General features: G+C 42.9%; 1 protein-coding gene across 3 annotated transcripts in view; it reads left to right on the forward strand.

The window, feature by feature from the left end:
• The window catches only part of CERKL (ceramide kinase like), a 208,068-nt gene that overhangs the window by 174,773 nt on the left and 14,586 nt on the right, over positions 1-18,709 (forward strand). For all 3 annotated transcript variants that reach the window (XM_033944113.1, XM_033944114.1, XM_033944115.1), the window contains exons 9-10: positions 10,485-10,516; positions 10,596-10,704. In XM_033944113.1, coding sequence (XP_033800004.1) covers positions 10,485-10,516; positions 10,596-10,704 — 141 coding nt within the window. The remainder of the gene's footprint in view (positions 1-10,484; positions 10,517-10,595; positions 10,705-18,709) is intronic.

Raw genomic sequence — 18,709 nt, forward strand, 5'->3', positions numbered from 1 at the left:
AGAGTAGCAAATGCTACTCTCACAGTAGCTGTCACTGTGGCTGTTGGAATCATCCCTGAAGCTCTCTTTAGGGATGTGAGCTTTATCTGATAACAATTAGGGTGCAGATTGTTTCCCATGGGGCGGTCAATGCAGCTTCTAGATTACGTCTAGTATGTCTTCACTTTAAAGGCAGTCAGTTTTTTGCTAACATTACATGGAGTTAGCACTGTTTTCTGAATTCCAACATACTCCATTTTACATTGCAAAGCTGGATTTTTTTCTGGGAAAGTTCCTTTCTTCAGAATTTACAGCTCTTGTCCAGCCGTCCCTCGACTGTCTGCTTTTCATTCTGAAGGGGTCTTCACTTCCTCTGGTAACTCTTTATGCTTTCTCGTGAGGGGGGAGACACTATGATGTCAGGTCAGGGAGCTTTGGGCATTTTTCAGGATGCTTGCAACTTTGAATCTTCCTCCCATTTCAGATTCTTTCTTGGAGTGACCATATATTGAGCTTCCAAAGGTTACGTTCGTGCGAGACCCCTTTTAAGTGTTACTGGTACTCGGGGCAGAAGTTTTAGTTCTTCCGGAACTAAGGGCAGTTATTCCATTTACTTCATAGTGCCTAAGAAGGGGGAATTGGTCAGACGGGGGCTGGATCTCATTCTTGTAAATTAGTTTCTCAGAGTTAGACATTTCTGGAGAAAAACTGTGAGAATATTTACAATTTCCCTATGGACACCGAATTTGCACTATCTTCGCTTAGCTCACATCGAGCAGCGCTATTAGTTTTGGCAGATGCCATTTGGCCTAGCCATGGCTCCATGAACATTTTAGAAAATGAGGGCAGTAGTGGCATTTTGGCGCAAACAGGAGATTCAGGTACTTTCTTTCTTAGACGACTGCTTGATTCGGATGTCTTCCAGCCAGGTCAATTTGTCAGACACAAACGGGTGATTTCTTTTATTTGAACTTTTTTTCTTCAATTCTTTGGATGTGAATCTTCAAATTTCCAAAGAACTCTTTTCTCCTGTACTAATTATTGGAATATCAGGGGATGTTGTTCATGTAGGAGAGGAATGTGTTTCTTCCCAGAGACTGGGGCGACAGGTTACAGTCTCAGGTTTGCCTTCTTCAGTCACCAAGAACAAGAGTATTGGATTCTGTACAAATTCTAGAATCTATGGTGGTGACTCCACTGGGAACTTCGGCTTGCTTTCACATGAGAATGCTCTACAGCAGTTGCTTTTGTTCCAGTGGTTCCACGTATCTCAAGGCTCCAATTGTAGTATCTAGTAGGCTCCTCAAGCATCCATCGCTCAATATAATTTGGTGGCTCAGTGAGATTAATGTTTTCAAAGGCATGCCTCAGTCTTTGCTGGACTGGCTCAAAGTCACCAAACATCCCAGATTGTCGGGTTGGGAGGCTCAGTGCCTTCAGTCCTCAGCGCAAGAAGTCTGGTATTAAGAGGAGACTCAGTACTCATTCATTCTTCTGGACTGAAGCATGGTCAGGCTGCCATTTCAGGAGTTTCAGACCATTCTTATGGAATGACGATAAAGGTCTTTTAGGACAGTGTTATGACAGTGGTATTTCTCTACAGCCAGGAAAGGACCTGATGTACTCAGATGACGAGTAAAGTAATGGTTTGCTTCAATGGGTGGAATCTCATCTTCCTCTTCTGTTAGCGCATAATTTAACAGGTGACACAACCCCAGCCTTAAGACTAGGGTTGTGCCAGGTCTATCTCCTCCAAATCCAAGCCTTACCCTGAAAAGGGCTAACCAGAGTGACAGGCTAAGCTCAGACAAACAGATAGGGTCTGAGTTCCCATTGAACCACCAGGTTACAGAACCCTGGGGAGGGGAAGATGATAGTGAGAACAGCCTGGAGCAGCAGGAGGTGCCTTACAAAAAAGAACAGCCTAAGAGGCAGACTCACAGCTCAGCTAAGGCACAACTGCTGGTTCCAATTAAAGCTAAACATAAAACTCAGCAGCAGCAACAGGTTGTCCTTCCCCCTTACAGGTTAGGGCATGGCCAGCTCAGGGCTTTAGAGGCTGAGCTGAGAAGAAACATTTCAGTCTGTCCTGGGTCAGCCCAGGAAGGAGGTTTGAGGGACTGGGCTCCTGAATCATCACAGAATCAGGACATTGAGATGGCAGATGTTACCACTGTCCCTGAGGTCAACCAACCAGCCAGCCAGGACACCATAGAACTCATGGATACTTCCCTGGAACCAGAGGAAAGCTACATGGATCAAAGCTAAGTTGGATTTCTTTGCTGTTTTGTTTGCTTTTGAATCTGGTTTCCTTTTGGAGCTGTCTGGAAGCACAAGGCGAGTGCAAGCAGCGTGAGCAATGCTAGGTTCACGGCTGCAGGTGTGCCTTATTGCCTGAGGCAGTGAAGAAAGTGTTTTGTTGAACATTTTTACTTTTGCCTTTTTCTTTGGATGGGACTTTGTGGCTGACCAGGTGAAAGGGGTAGTAGTGGAGAGAATCCACGTAAGATCCTCAGGGCGGGATTGTGGGGCCAATTTTTGGCAAGCTTTAAATAAGTGGATTCTGCTACTCCCCTCCCCCACGAGCTGTTTGTTAAGTTGGCTGGGGAAGGCATGTTAAAAACCAGGCCTAGGCTGCACATTCTAACAGTGTTTAAAAACCATAGTGAATGACCAGTGTGAAGGCTGGGTGTTCCGGTAGCCTTATTTTGCCCTTTTTGTGACTGTGAGACTGACAGGGCAAGGCTACAATAGAACCATTTTGGACTTACCTGCAAGCAAGGTGTGGGCTGTATTTTTTGTAAGCCCAAATTTTATGTTTATGTTTGAGTGCAAAGCCTAAACTGTAGCTGTTTGCTACCGGAGAAATAAAGTTGGACTCAAGTTCTTTTTGAAACACTTTATTGTTCCTGACATTTGTTTTTCTTTATACTATTAAGAACCAGCAGGACCTTCAACTTCCTTTGAAGGCACGTCAAGGTCGGTCTTTACTGAGCCCTGGCCGGTGGCCATTTGCAAAACCCGGCACCGGCAGGCTCACACAGGACAGGAAAAGGGTTTAGATAGACTTTCTCACCACAAAATCTGAGCATGGACCGTCTATTGCAGTGTTTTTCAACCGCTGTTCCGTGGCACACTAGTGTGCCGCGAGATGTTGCCTGGTGTGCCACAGGGCCGCCATCAGGGCAGTACTACCAGTCCTGCATTCAGGGGCCCGGAGCTGACAGGGGGCCCGAGGCAGGGGCGCCAGTAGCTCGCCAAGGCAAAGTGAGTCGATCACCCAGGACTCACTTTGTCTTGGCGACCTAATCTATCGAGCCGATAAGTCTTCTTCTCCCCGACGTCAATTCTGCAGTCGGAGAGGAAGTTCGGGCCAGCCAATCGCTGCCTGGCTGGGCGGAACTTCCTCTTCAATTGCAGAATTGACGTCAGGGAGAGCATGCGTCGGCGTCGGCTTTGGGGCCTGTTATCCATTGGTGGGTCCTGTTCGCCGATGGCAGCGGCAGTGGCAGTGGCTTGGGGAACGGCAGGGAGAAAGAAAGAAAGGGGGCAGGCAGGGAAACAGAAGGAAAGAAGAGAAACAGAAAAAAAGAAAGAAAGGTCAGGGAGAGAGGAAGAAAAAGTTGGGGGAGGGAATGAGGTGTGGAGGAGAGAAAGCATACAGGCTGATAGAAGGGAAGAAAGATTGGATGCACAGTCAGAAGAAGAAAGTGCAACCAGAAATCACCAGACAAGGTAGGAAAAATGATTTTATTTTAAATTTAGCAAAGTGGAGGCAGTATTACCACAGTTTTCAAAGGAATTTGCCCAAATAACTTAATAGTTAACTGGGTAAATTCCCAGAGATGAAAACTTCCCTTCACTTACTATGCACAGTTCTGAATTTATATCTGCTGTCTATTTTACAATATGGTCACCTTTTACTAAACCGCAATAGTGGTTTTTAGCACAGGGAGCCTATGAGCGTCAAGAGCAGCGCTGGGCATTCAGCGCAGCTCTCTGCGCTAAAAACTGCTATTGTGGTTTAATAAAAAGGATGGAGAATATATTTGTCTATTTTTGTATGCTATAAAAACCAAATACAGAGAGAGACTGAGAGCTGTTGACGAAGAGCTACGTGTGTGTCTTTCTTCGATTCCAGCCAGAATATCAGCTTTGTGTTCAGCCAAACAGGCCCAGGTTTCGCACTGAATAAAGTATTTTATAATTTTTCACTATTCTGTTTACTTAATATTTCATAATAAAGTAATTATAAAATACTTTCTTTGTGTTTATTTGATTCCTATTCAAGAGAATTACTTTATATATAGTCAATATAGGCACAGAGTTAAATTTTTTAACATTTTCTAATGGTGGTGTGCCTCGTGATTTTTTTCATGAAACAAGTGTGCCTTTGCCCAAAAAAGGTTGAAAAACACTGGTCTATTGTATGTTAAAATGTACAGCGCTGTGTACACCTTTCAGCACTTTAGAAATAATAAATATTAGTAGTAATAGTAGTAGTAACATCTTCTACATCCTGGAAATTGGGAACTATTTGCTCAGGCATTCCAGCTCTTTGTATAAAGATGAGATCTCCTAGAACTAGACCTCATGGCCTCGTCTTGAAATTCAGTGCTTCCTAGCTTCTTCAGCAGATGCAGGTAGTGGCAATCAGAGGGGGCAGCTGCGTTGGTTCTTTCTCGCCTCTGGTTTCTCTTTTTTTTTTATTTATTTATTTGTTTATAATTTTACAAATTGTTAAACAACAATGTAATAGAAATAGACATTTAAGAAGAAACATAACATGAATTATAAATCAAAGATTCCACAAATTTAACTAAGTTCATAGTCCACAAACTAGGGAGAGAGAATCCTACACCTCCAAGGGAAGTTGGTTTTCCAAGAAATGTTCATTCAAATTAAATTAAATTAGGAGATCAAACAGTTGGATTAAATTAAATTATCATCCTGGTTAATAGAAAAGGCATGGAGGGGATTGGAGCTTAACCAGCTGCCTTACCCTCAAGAAAAAATTTCAACTGATCAGGTTCATAAAATATATATCTATTATTCTGATAGGTAATACAGCATTTACAGGGAAAACGTAACTGAAAAGTTGCTCCTATACTCAAAATTGGCTGACGATAAATTAAAAATTTCTTTTGTCTATCTTGAGTCCATTTTGATACATCAGGAAAAATTAAGACTTTTGAACCATGAAATTCTGAATTGTCAGTTTTATAGAATAGACGAAGAACTGCTTCCTTATCTTGTTGAAAAACAAAGGTTACCAATAAAGTTGCTCTTCCCATAATTTCTTCTTGTTGAGATGTTTCCAGGATAGCTGTGAGATCTAAATCTCCTGCTACGGTTCCTTTTCCTTTATCCTCTTTAGGAATATTTAAATAATAAAGTTTATGTACCGGTGGTAAATTATTTTCAGGAAATTTAAGTACTAGTCTCAAGAAGGAATGAAACAGTTCTCTTGCCGGTTGGAATTTGGAGATAGGAAAATTTAAAAGTCTAAGGTTCAAACTCCTGTTAGCATTTTCCAAATTTTCCAATTTTCTAACAAGTAAATTTTTACCCTTCAATTGTAAATTAATTGAAGCTTTCGCTTCAGTCATAGATTTTTCTAGTTTGTCTATTCTATCGGATTGCTTTAGAAGTTTCTCATCAAAAGTCTTAAACTGTATGTTAGTACTCTGGGCTGAAGTGACGAATTGAGAGCATACCTTATACAATGATTCCAGGCCACTCTAAATAGCCTCCATGTCTATAACATCAGGTCTTATCAAAGGAGGAAGCAAAGTTGTACCGGGAATCACTCCACCGGATTCCACCTTCTCCTTCTCTGTAGCATTACAGGTTTCTGTTCCTCCATTCTCCATTGTCGGCTGCACGACAAGCTGACATCCGGGGTCAGAGGGGAAATCGGCAGCACCACCGGAGGAGTCAACTCCGGAGCTTCCTGTGCTGCAAACATCGCTCCTAACACCGTCCCGGGGCGAGGAGGAACTCCAGGTCCCATCGGGCTGAGCGAAGTCTCGCCCTCCAAGATCGAGGTCTGCCCCCCTCGATCAGCAGACACGCCCGCTCCAACTGGGACGGCAAAGCTGGTAATCGCCGTCTGCGTCGACGGCGAAGAGGCAGAGAAAGTAGGAAGAACACCCCTCTGTCTTCCCCTGCGCTTCGGCATTGTAAAGAGAGGAAAAAAAGGCAAGTAAGTAAATATTTTGCCGGTTGTGCAGGAGCCTCTCGCCGACACGACTTACTCCGTCGCCATCTTGGATCCCCTCTCCTGGTTTCTCTTTTTAAGTGTTTTCCCCTGGCTTTCAGGGCACAGTAATTAGAGAATCTCTGGATTGGCTGCACCATCCTTGCTATGCAGATCTGATGAGTCTTTCGACTTCCGAACTTTTGAGATTCCTGGTATCTCCAGATTTACTCACCTAGGGTCCGATCAACATGGATATTCATCCTATTTTGGTATTACGACCTAGCTTTTGAAAAGTCATGGCTGATGTGTAAGGTTTATGCGAAGCAGGTTATTTCTTTTCTTCTCCAAGCGATACAGACATCTTCACCTGTGGCTTATGCTTCCATTTGGAGGCTTTTCCTTTCTTGGGTACTTCTCAACATTGACACCCTTCCAGAGTTGACATGATTAGTGAGCTGAAGAGGGTGTTTTCTTGAAAGGGCCAAAATAGAGCACAGTGGGGGATATTGGTCTGTAGAGGATTAGATCAGTGTTCTTCAACCGGGGCTGGCATCTCCATCGGGCCCAAGACAGTGTTCTACAGCTGCTGGTCCATGGTGCGATCAAAGCGGCGTCTTCGGGCTGGCTCCCTGAATGCTGCAGTGCACAAAGCCATGGGAAAAGGCTCCTACACGCGGCCTGCGTCTGAACCGGAAGCCTTCTCTCTGACATCGCAATGTCAGAGAGAAGGCATCCAGATGAGGCGTGAGATGTACGTGAGGAGCCGCTGCCCCCAGCTTTGTGCAATGTAGCATTCAGGGAGCCGGCCCAAAGATATCACCGTGGGGCAGGCCAGAAGGCAAGGCAAATGGAAGGAGAGAGACAACAACGGTAGGGGAAATGCTTTTATTTATTTTTATTTAGTGATTGATTTGTCTGTTCAGGAAGAAATGTATTTGTTTCTTTTCTTCTGGGGTTGTACTGCTTGCAGAGTCTTGCATCTTAGGGTGTGTTTGTAAATATTAGTACTTCTAGTTTTTAGTCCTGCATTTGCGTGAGGTTATCTGTTTTCTGGTAGGAATGAATGTTAAAAAGCATACAGTGTGCTTTGTATACAGTACTCTCCCAATATTCGCAGGGGTTCCAGGAACCCCCACGAATGTCAAAAAATCACGAATACGGTTTTTAGGCAGGGGAGACAGGAGAGGGCAGCTGGAGATGCAGGAGTGTGGGCTAACGATTTGTGTGTGCTAAATGCTAACGCATCCATAGAATATAATGGGCGCGTTAGCATTTAGCATGCGCTAAATTGGCTAGCGCACCTTAGTAAAAGAGGAGGTAAGTGTGGAGGAGGAAGGAAGGTTACATATACAGTATTACTTAAGACTGACATGACAGGGGAGGAAGGTACAAGAGGAGGTAAAAAATACATTGAGATAAAAAAATATATAAAGGTTGGAGGGGGATAGATAGAACATTAGGAGTTAATTCGCCTCTAGGGAGGTGTTTGGAGTTGAAAACCTGAAATGAATATTATTTCAGGGAAAGAAAAAGGGCCTCTTGGATTAGGATGCTTTAGGATGAAGACCACTGACTATTTTAGTAGCTATCATCTAGTCTGACTCTATCCTATTTATATCTTTTAAAGATGAAGTCTCCAAAATTGCACACAGCAAGCATTTTAAATTGAGGTACTATCGCCTTTTTTTTTTTTTTTATTGCTGGTTCTTAATTTCTCTGACGTCAAGCCCTCTTGCCCCGCCAACTCCCTGACTCCCCGATACGATCGGGGCAAGAGGGAGCTTAAGCCCTCTTGCCCCCTCGACTCCCTGACACGATCGGGGCAAAAGGGAGCCCAAGCCCTCTTGCCCCGCCGACTCCCCAACTCCCTGACAATATCGGGCCAGGAGGGAGCCCAAGCCCTCCTGGCTCTGGCGACCCCCCCCCCCCCCCCGCTAGTTGTTCGGGCCAGGAGGGAGCCCAAACCCTTCTGGCCACGGCGACCCCCTACCCCTACCCCGCACTACATTACGGGCAGGAGGGATCCCAGGCCCTTCTGCCCTCGACGCAAACCCCCCCCCCCCCCAACGACCGCCCCCCCAGCCGACCCGCGACCCCCCCTGGCCGACCCCCCCCACCCCCCTTCCCCGTACCTTTGTGTAGTTGGCCGGACAGACGGGAGCCAAACCCGCCTGTCCGGCAGGCAGCCAACGACGGAATGAGGCCGGATTGGCCCATCCATCCCAAAGCTCCGCCTACTGGTGGGGCCTAAGGCGCCTGGGCCAATCAGAATAGGTCCGGGAGCCTTAGTTCCCTCATGGGGTTGGGGCCTTGAGCACATGGTCGGGTTGGCTCCCGGGCCTATTCTGATTGGCCCAGGCCCCACCAGTAGGCGGAGCTTTGGGACGGATGGGCCAATCCGGCCTCATTCCGTCGTTGGCTGCCTGCTGGACAGGCGGGTTTGGCTCCCGTCTGTCCGGCCAACTACTACCGAGAGCCCTTTGCCCTGATCCAGCCAAACAAGTAAGCTCTTCCCCCAGCATTCCGTTGGAAAAATCAATATGCTTGCTTTTAAATATTATCAGAAGTAGGAGATCAACTGCTTTTACACCTAAGCAGCAACGAGACCAGCCACAACCCGATCCTACCAAGAGTGTGAACTCTTCCCCCCATGCAATCCGCTAAGAAGATCGACTGTCGGCTCCAGGCGGCTTTCCCGCAGAGGAGAGAATCCTGCATTCACCGTGGGCCTCATCTGGGGCAGCCTCCTTGGAGCGGCTGGGGCACGGGCAGTGTGTCTGGGAGGGAATGCATGGATGGGAGAACATCGCAGGGGAGGAGACATAGGCATCCTGGGACTGTCTGCCAAGTCTCTTCCCTGAAGAAGCCCGTTCTGGAAACGTCAATCGCTCCTCCTAAACTTACCTGCTCCACTTCATCACTGACGCTGAAACCGTGGATTGAAGACAAAGTTTTATTTTATTTTTCTTTCCAGCTTATGATTTATCTTTAATCTTATCTATTGTTTTGCCTTTTGTCTTTGTTTTGTTCTATTTCTATCATTTAAATTTCTCCAGAATTCTACTGTTCAACGGCTCCCCCTTCTGCTTCTATTCCTTTCTCTCCTCTCTTCTACCTTCCAAAGTATTTAGATCAATGCTGTCTTGTTAAAATGTTTATTTTATTTTTATTTTTCCTCTAACTCTACTTTTCACTTCTCTATTACCCTCCAGGTACTTTAGTTAGATTGTGAGCCTTCGGGACAGTAAGGGAATTTTTCAAGTACCTTTCTTATTTCTAATCTTAATGTATATTTTCTGTAAACCGCTTAGAACCTAACGGATGTAGCGGTATATAAGAAATAAATTACATTACATTACTGTACCCTTGGGTTTTTAAAGCTGAAATGCATAACCATACATTTTTTTTACAATAAAATTTTGGATGCCAAATTCTAGATTATTCGCTAGATCCTCCTTCATGTTATCCACACTTCCAAAGTTTCTGCCCTTTTGCAGATTTTGGAATCATCGGCAAAGCTATATTGCTCACTAAAATGTTAAAAAGAACTAGAACATGTTCCTATCCCTGTAGCACACCACTAATGATAACCTTATCCTCAGAGTAAATGCCATTGATTAGTACTCTGTCATCTCTTACTCAACCAGATCCTAATCCAATCAGTCACTTTACACCAGGGGTTCTCGATTCACCAAGCCAGTCAGGTCTTCTTGATATCTGCTATGAATATGCATGAAAATAATGAGTGTGCACACTGTCATTGTATGCAAATCTGTGTCATGCATATTCATTGTGGGTATGCTAAAAACCTGGCTTGCTAGGTGTGTCCCAAAGACTAGGTTGAGAACCCCTGCTTTAGGTCCATACAAGTAGTACTCAGTTTCTTTATAAGTTGTCTATGCAGAACCATAGCAAATGCTTTGCTAAAATCTAAGTACACTATATCTAGTACTCTCTATCAATCTACCTCTCTAGTCACCCAGTCAAAGAAATTAATCAAATTTGTCTGACAAGACCTATCTCTAGTAAAATTATTTTGCCTGGAATCCTACAATCCTGTGTTTTCCAGAAACTTTAGAATCCTCTGTTTTAGCAGTATTTCCATTAATTTATTCACCACAGAGGTCAGACTAACCAGCTTGTAGTTCTCAACTGCCTCCATAATTCCACTTTTGTGGAGAGATAACTCATCCACTCTTCACAGCATGATATAAACAAGATAATTACAATATAAAATGTTAATACTCATGTGTTTAAAATCTCTAATCCACTGACTAATCATATGGAATATTTTTTTATTTAGAAAAGAGAAAAAAGAGATGATTGAAGAATATGGTAAGTTTTATCTGTTTTGAAAATTACTTTATTTTCTCAATGAAAGAACATATGGAGTTACTGCATGTTTATTTTATAGTCTATCAAGATCAGTGGCAAATCACAAATGGTCATTTCCTGAACATCAGTATTATGGCAATTCCCTGTTTATGTTCAGTAGCACCACGAGGTTTGGCACCCAATATCAGGTCAGTAAAGTTCTATATATATTAGAATAATAATTATATTTTTTATGAGATCTTGCTTTAAAACCTTGGATGTTTTCCCAGGAAAATAGTCTTTGTATTATCCTTGGAAATAAATTGCAGTTGGCTCTTTAATCTCAGGAACTATAGTAAATTTTTGGATTAATTAGATGAAGTCAAATCATGTTGTACAGAATTGTGTTGCAATAATTGTTATGATTAAATTAACTGGCAAATCATTTTTTGAAACAGATTTTTCTTAGATCTGCATAGAAGGGTGAAAGCTTGAATATCTCATAGCCAATCAGCGTTTGAAAGCATTTAGAACTAAATTCTGTAAATGTTGCTTAAAAATCAGCACTGAGAAAATGAGTGCTATGTGCTTTCTATAAATAGCACTTTAAGTTGAAGCACTCTTTATAAAATAGCATTGGTGCCAGGATGCACACCAAATTTTAGGTGTGAGCATTTACACCAACTGAAACCTTCCATAGCCTTCCCATATTTGGATCTGCTCGTAAAAATTTATGTGTGCATCTTCAGAGAATAGCAACTAAAAGATATGTATGTAAATTCAAACTATTGCCAATTAGTACTAATTGAATGTTAGAAACCAATTACCAATATTAACTGGCTCGTTCTGCAATGAAATTGCACATGCAAATTGGGCACACACCCAAATTTGCGTACATAATTTCTAGCCCCATATATAGAATTAGAGAGCTAGTTGCTAGGAATTTCATTCTGAAAGTTCTTTTTTATAGACTTAGGAAGTCTCTATAGAAGGCTTGCAAAGTTTCTACTACATGTAAATAGCGGCATTTACACATATAAATGCCCAATGTATGTAAATAACTGTTTTGGAAAGCTGCTTTGGATCTACATATATAAACAGCATTTCCAACAGAGGAAAATTATGTATATACAGTCAAACCTTGTAATCCAAAGCACTCGTATATCAAAGCAAATTTCCCCTTAGGAAATAATGGAAACTCAGATGATTCGTTCCACAACCCCAAAACTTTAATACAAAATGCTATATGTACTTGTATTTCAAGACCTCGCTCGTTTATAACAGTCAGTACACTCCCAGAGAATCAGAAAGAGAAGAACCATCAGCTCAGTTGTGATGATATGACTGGTGTATACTGTATGTACTCATATTGCAAGACTTTGCTTGTTTAGAATAGTCGCTACACTCTTGCAGTGTCAGAGAGAGAAGAACCATCGGCTCAGTTGTGATGTGTGTATACTGAATGCACTTGTATTGCAAGACAAAGCTTGTATATCAAGTTAAAATTTAATAAAATGTTTTGCTTGTCTTGCTAAACACTTGCAAACCAAGTTACTTGCAATCCAAGGTTTTACTGCAGTGTTCTCCCTAGGGCCTTTTAGCCGGGCGCTCCGCCCGGCTAATTTAGATGACTGCCTGGCTGCCATCCATCACGAATCCTGAAGCTATGGCCGCTGCTCAACATTTTTAAAAAAACCCACCTCTCACCGGCTTGGAGATTTGCCGCCTTAGCCTGTAGCAAACTCATGCTTCGGGGCTCTAAGGTGTGCGTGCCAGCTTCCCTTCTTTTCCCACTGAAACCGGAAGTTATGGCCCGGGGGGGGGAGTAGAAGAGAAGGGAAGCCAGCACGCACACTTTCGAGCACCGGAGCAGAAGTTCGCTATGGGCAGCGACGGAGGGAAGCTAAAGGAGATGGGTCAGTGATGGAGGGAAGATTACAACTTGCTTCAGGCCTTCCTCGCTGCCAGGTCCTGCTTACTTTCTGTTTCAGCGAAGGCAGGACCCGGCAATGAGGAAGGCCCGAAGCAAGTTGTAAGTTTCCCTCCATCGCTGACCTATGGAAGATAGGTCAGCGATGGAGGGAAGCTTTCGACTCTGCCAATGGGAGGGATTGGACGAGAAATGCTGCTGCTGCACCCAAAGGGGGGAGGGGGGAAGAGAAAAGCTGCTGCTGCTGCTGCACCCAAGGGGGGGAGGGGGAAGAGAAAAGCTGTTGCTGCTGCACCCAAGGGGGGAAGAGAAAAGCTGCTGCTGCTGCACCCAAGGGGGGAGAGGGAAATAAAAAAGCTGCTGCACCCAATTGGGGGGGAGTGGGAAAGAGAAAAGCTGTTGCTGCTGCACCCAATTGGGGAGGGAATAGGGAAAGAGAAGTGCTGCTGCTGCACCCAATTGGGGAGGGGATAGGGGAAGAGAAGTGCTGCTGCTGCACCCAATTGGGGAGGGGAAGAGAAGTGCTGCTGCTGCACCCAACAGGGGAGAGAGAGGGTTGAAGGAAGACCATAGAAGGGAGAGGAGAGGAAAGAGATACCAAGACCATGGGAGTAAAGGAAAGGAGCTACCAGACCATGGGGGGTGAGAGATGTCAGGGCATATGGGGGAGGGGGAGGAAGCAGATGCCAGACCAGGTAAAAAGGAAGGAAGGAGAGAAAGGAAGGAGAAGAGATGCCAGATAATGGAGTGGGAAGGGGAGATGGAAGGAGAGGAGAGAAATGCCAGGGCATGGGGGAAGGAAGGGAAACTAAAGGAGACAAAATGCCAGATCAGAGGGAAAGAAAGGAGAGGAGGTGCCAGAGAAGTAGGGAGAGGGAGAGATGGGAGGGAGATGCCAGGGCATGGAGGGAGAGAAGGGAAGGAGATAGAGATGCCAGACCATTGGGTGGAGTGGGAAGGAAGGAAGGAAAGGAGAAGGGAGAAATGCCAGAGCATAGGAGAGGGGGTGAAGCTGAAATGAAAGGGCACAGGATATACAGTTTATTGAAGGGACATAGAAAGAGGGAAAATGCCATTTGGAACAGAGAGTGGTTGGACACTGGATGGAAAGGGCAGAGAGGGTGGACAGTAGATGGAAGAGGTAGAGAGAGAGATAGTGAGGGCAGAGGCTGGATGGAAGGGGCAAAGAGAGAGGACAGATGTTGCATGGAAGAGAGCGAAGAGAAGATGATTAAAGCAGAAACAATAAAAGGTAGAAATTTTTTTTTTGTTGCTTTACATAGAATCAAACAGTATTGTAACTGTATTGATTAAAGTTTATAAATAGGAAATGGAAATAAGGCAATATTTTTGGGACAAAACCCCTTTTTCTCAGGTCAGGACAGGATACTATAACAGCAGTATACTGTACTGCAGGGGTGCCCAAATGGTCGATTGCAATAGACCCGTAGATCGCAAAGGCAATGTGAGTTGATCGCATTGCCTTTGCAATCTTTTTCTTCCTGCATCCCCGAGCCAGGCCAGGTGCGTACAAGCGCCGTACTCATAAGACTTCACCTCTGACGTCAATTCTGATGTCAGAGAGGAAGTTCTGGGCCAGCCAATCGCTGCCTGGCTGGCCTGGAACTTCCCCTCCGACGTTAGAATTGACGTCAGAGGTGAAGTCTTATGAGTCCGGCACTTGTATATGCCTGGCCTGGCTCGGGGAAGCAGCAGGGAGAAATCGGCGTGGTGGCTTTGGGGGGCAGAGGGAGAGAGAAAGAAAGACAGGCAGGCAGGGGGAGAGAGAGAGAGAAAGAAAGACAGAAATAAAGAGGGGGGCAGGGGGAAAGAGAAAGAAAGACAGGCAGGCAGGCAGGGGGGAGAGAGAAAGAAAGAGAGACGGAAAGAAAAGGGGAGGGGCAGAAAGAAAGAAAAGTAGAAATAAATAAATATTGGATTTACAGTCAGAAGAAGGAAGTGCAACCAGAGACTCATGAAATCACCAGACAAAAAGGTAGGAAAAATGATTTTATTTTCAATTTAGTGATCAAAATGTGTCCGTTTTGAGAATTTATATCTGCTGTCTATATTTTGCACTATGGCCCCCTTTTACTAAACCGCAATAGTGATTTTTAGCGCAGGGAGCCTATGAGCGTCGAGAGCAGCACGGGGCATTCAGCGCAGCTCCCTGAGCAAAAACCACTATCGCGGTTTAGTAAAAGGGGAGAGGGTATATTTGTCTATTTTTGTATAGTTGTTACTGAGGTGACATTGCATATTTTAAAATCATCTACCTTGACCTCTAAAAAAAAAACCCGAATACAAATGATAATTAACATTTTCTCTGCGTACATTGTGCTCTGTGTTTTTTAAAATTTTATTGTTGGTAGATCATTTTGACTTTGTCATTTTAAAAAGTAGCTTGCAAGCCAAAAAAAGTGTAGGCACCCCTGCTATACTGTCTTGAAAGATTTGGCCTCTGAAAGCTAATTGAAAAATGGATTAGTCCAATAAAATGTTATTTTCTTATTTCTCATTATTTGTTTTGTTTCCATTTGTTAATTTGTAAAGTGGTGATTGTTATGTAGCAGTTTTTTCAAATTTATATCTACTGTCTTTATATTTTGCACAGTATTAGATGACATGTCACTGTTTCTGTGGTGTTGCATTGTATGTAGAGTCTGGTTTCTTGGTTCAGTTTAACTTTTGTCTACATAGTTCTATTTTTAGTTTGTGTATCTGTCTGTGTGTATGAAAAAGACATGGCTTTCTGTTAGCATCAACTGTACAGGATCAACTGACTGTGCAGGATCTGGCTTGTTTAGTTTACATTGCATATGTTGGTGTTTAAGATGCTTCCTTTTCCTAGGTGCACCCTTGTTGTTTGACTCATGGATTATTACTAAAAATATCTTTTTATATTGAGGAGGGGGTTGTTAAAAAATGATCAGCACTGGCTGTCATATATAAACTGTTATTATTATTATTGTTATTATTATTATTATTATATACTAGGTATGCCACTGGATTTAATGACCCTATTCTAACTTTACTGTTGATGTAGGTGTTGTCCCCCCCACACACACACTATAAAGAATTAAATTAAGTTGAATTAACATCAAGCAGCTTTCAAATGACATTATAAGCAAATAAAAAAAAATATTTTTAATACATTGCTAATTATTACCTGCATCTTTACCTAAACTGTCTTGCCCTAGCTCTCACTTTACACAACAGCAAAATAAAAAAGTTGCAGATAAAGATCAATCACACAGGTCTCTTTCAAGGCTCAGTAACACCTCTCCATAAATTATGTGGAAGCGGGGATTGCATCAATTTCATATCCTCAGTGAGACCTCAGGAAGGAACCTAGTAATCAAAACATTATTAGAGGTGCTGTAGAGCCATTTCTTGTATGACTGGATGAGCTATATTTATCTTTTTTTTTTTAGTTGTTTAAATTCATGCAGAAATAAATGGCTAGATTGAACCTAATGACTTCATTAACGCATTTCCCTTTTGTAAACCTCTATACCATTTGAAAGAGGGCAAATATCTAATTATTCCCTTCTAGAATTGAATATTTCTTAAATTTAGTATAAATATTCTGGAACAAGTGTCAAATCTTAAAAAAGGAAGTCATATTGAGCATTGGAAAATACTAATAATTAACTAATAAAAATAGTACACATTTAGGGCTCTTTTTACTAAGCTGCGATAGTGGTTTTAGCATGCTCTTGGTGCATTGAACTGGTATTAGTTTTCCTGCGTAGCGCGTGGGTTTGCATGCGCTAAAAACGCTAGCGCATCTTAGTAAAAGAGGGGGTTAATTTTCCCCCCCACCAAATTTCCCCATCCCGCCCCACCTGGCTACTTTTTCATGCCACCCGGCTAGAAAAAAATTCTGGGGAGAACACTGTACTGTATTTCCAATTTACCAACAGCAACACACAAATAATTAATACAAAACTAGACTCGACATTTATTTCTTCTCTGCAGTAAATGTGTCAGCTAACTGCTTGAATAGATTTGGGGTGTTTTCGCTCAGCGCCTTACATGCACTTCCTGAATGTTCAGGTTTGTAAAATTCAGTATTTATACACATGAATGCCAGTAGTTGCATGTTCAAACCCCCAAATGATGCAACTCCAGAGGCAGTTTATAAAATTGCGCTAAGTACCGTCCTTTTTGGCACTGATTTTTTAGGCAGCTTATGTAGAATTTAGCCTATAACCTGTAAAACAGAGTTTCATGAATGAAAAAATATTTGTAAAATTACCCCCATAAAGTTCAGTTTTACATAAAATGTAAAAGGAGATGCCTAGGTCAGGGCATTCAGAATGCTTTAATAACATGCAAGAGCACATGTGTGTTAGTTGGCACATTAGTGCCTTCAATTTTGTTTTATTTTGTTTGACTGCTGAATGGCTGCAAAAATAAAGCTTGTCAACATTGTTTGAAGAGTTTTCCTCTTTGTTAGTCTCCCAATATTGTCTTTAATCATTTTTCAACAACAGCATTCTTTCCAGAAAGTTTCTTTCTCCCTTCAGGGACTGAGAAGTAATATTTGCTGCATTCCACCTCTTTGATTTTCTCATAAACTATCTTGCAGCTTTACAGCAGGAATTGTCTCCCTGTTATCTCCTTCTGCGGCCTATTTTGTTCTGCCTGAAAAAAAAATTTGGCTTTTTTGGAGTTCACCTCTAAACTCCCTAATTGGCTCCAGGTAGCTGATTACCATCACATGAGCACTAAGCCTGCTTGCTTCTGTAAACTTCAGGGCATACAAGAGCTACATCTCTCAGTATTCATAGGAGCTCACCTTCTCTCAGAGCTCTGCTATGATCTCTGGAGCTCTCTATAGTATCAGACCTATATATGCACAATGGTAAGTGCTCCAGCTTATCACATTATGAAGGTCATTTTAGAAGCATCTATATATATAAATAGTGGTATTTACACCCATAGATTGCATGTATAAATAGCATGTTCAGAAAGATACTTACAATGTGGAATTCTGAGTATTGAAGAGAGTATGTCAGCATGATTTGGGTAGCTCAAAAATTATCATGATTGTTTTAGAAGCTCTAATGTGATTTAAACATGTAAATATGGCAAAGGAGCATGATCTGGGCCTATTTTGGGTGGGATTAGATCAGGGCCAAGAAATGCACATGTATAGGGTTACCAGATTTCATCTTTAAAAAAAGAGGACACATGGCCCCACTCTGTTCTGCCGTGGCACTGCCCCCATTACACCCCCATATCTGCAAACCTCATGTCTCCTTCCCCAAGCTCTGGCCTGCATCAAAAGGGCTTCTGCGCATGCGTGGACGTCAACACGATGATATCACACTCATGCGTGCATGCATGTGATATCATCACGTTGACATCTGCACATGTGCAGAGGCCCTCCAGACAAGTTCCAGATCTCAGGGCCTTCTAAAACCTGGACAAACTGCCAACAAATATCTTCCTTCTTGGGGACATGACATCAGTAAACTTCACGACATTCATTTCTAGCTGAACACCTGGCCTTAGTTACATATGCAGAACACATAAGCCCTATGCAAATACAGGACCGCAAACTAAAATTCCTAATATACTTAAATGAAACCCTAAGATGCATGCAGTACAATGGAGAAATAGAAATATATTTCTTCCCGAACAGTGCAAAATATAGACAGCAGACACGTTTCAATCACTAAATTGAAAATAAAATCACTTTTCCTACCTTTGCTGTCTGGTGATTTTATTTTTCCATTCATCTTTTTCCAGTCTCTGGCTAAATTTCTTTCTCTCTGTGCTCTTAACTCTGTTTCCGAGGCCTTCTTATCCATTTGCTGTTTTCTCTCCTTCACTTTCTGCCCTACATCCATCTTTGATATTAACTTTTAATATTCAACTTTCTTCCATCTTTCTCAGATCTATCTCCTCAGATCTATCTACTTTTCCAAGTCTTCCCTTCCCATTTATCCACATGCACTATCTCCTCCCTTTTTGTGCCCTTCCCCACCATCCATGTGTGCCATCTCATCCCTCTCTCTGCCCTTCCCTACCATCCATGTGTGCCATCTCCTCCCTCTTTCTTCTCCCCAATTTCCATCTTTCCACAAATGGCATTTCATCCATCTCTCTTCCCTTCCCCATCCCTCCCATCCATGTGCACCATGGCTTCCCTCTCACTCTCTTTCCCCTCTATTCCTGTGTACCATATCCTCCCTCCCTCTCTTTCCTTCTCCTATGGTCTGACATCTGTCTTCCCCTCCTATGGTCTGGGATCTTTATCCTCTCCTTTGCAC

This window comes from Geotrypetes seraphini, chromosome 5 (genome assembly GCF_902459505.1).
Source record: "Geotrypetes seraphini chromosome 5, aGeoSer1.1, whole genome shotgun sequence".
NCBI classification, from domain to species: Eukaryota; Metazoa; Chordata; class Amphibia; order Gymnophiona; family Dermophiidae; genus Geotrypetes; species Geotrypetes seraphini.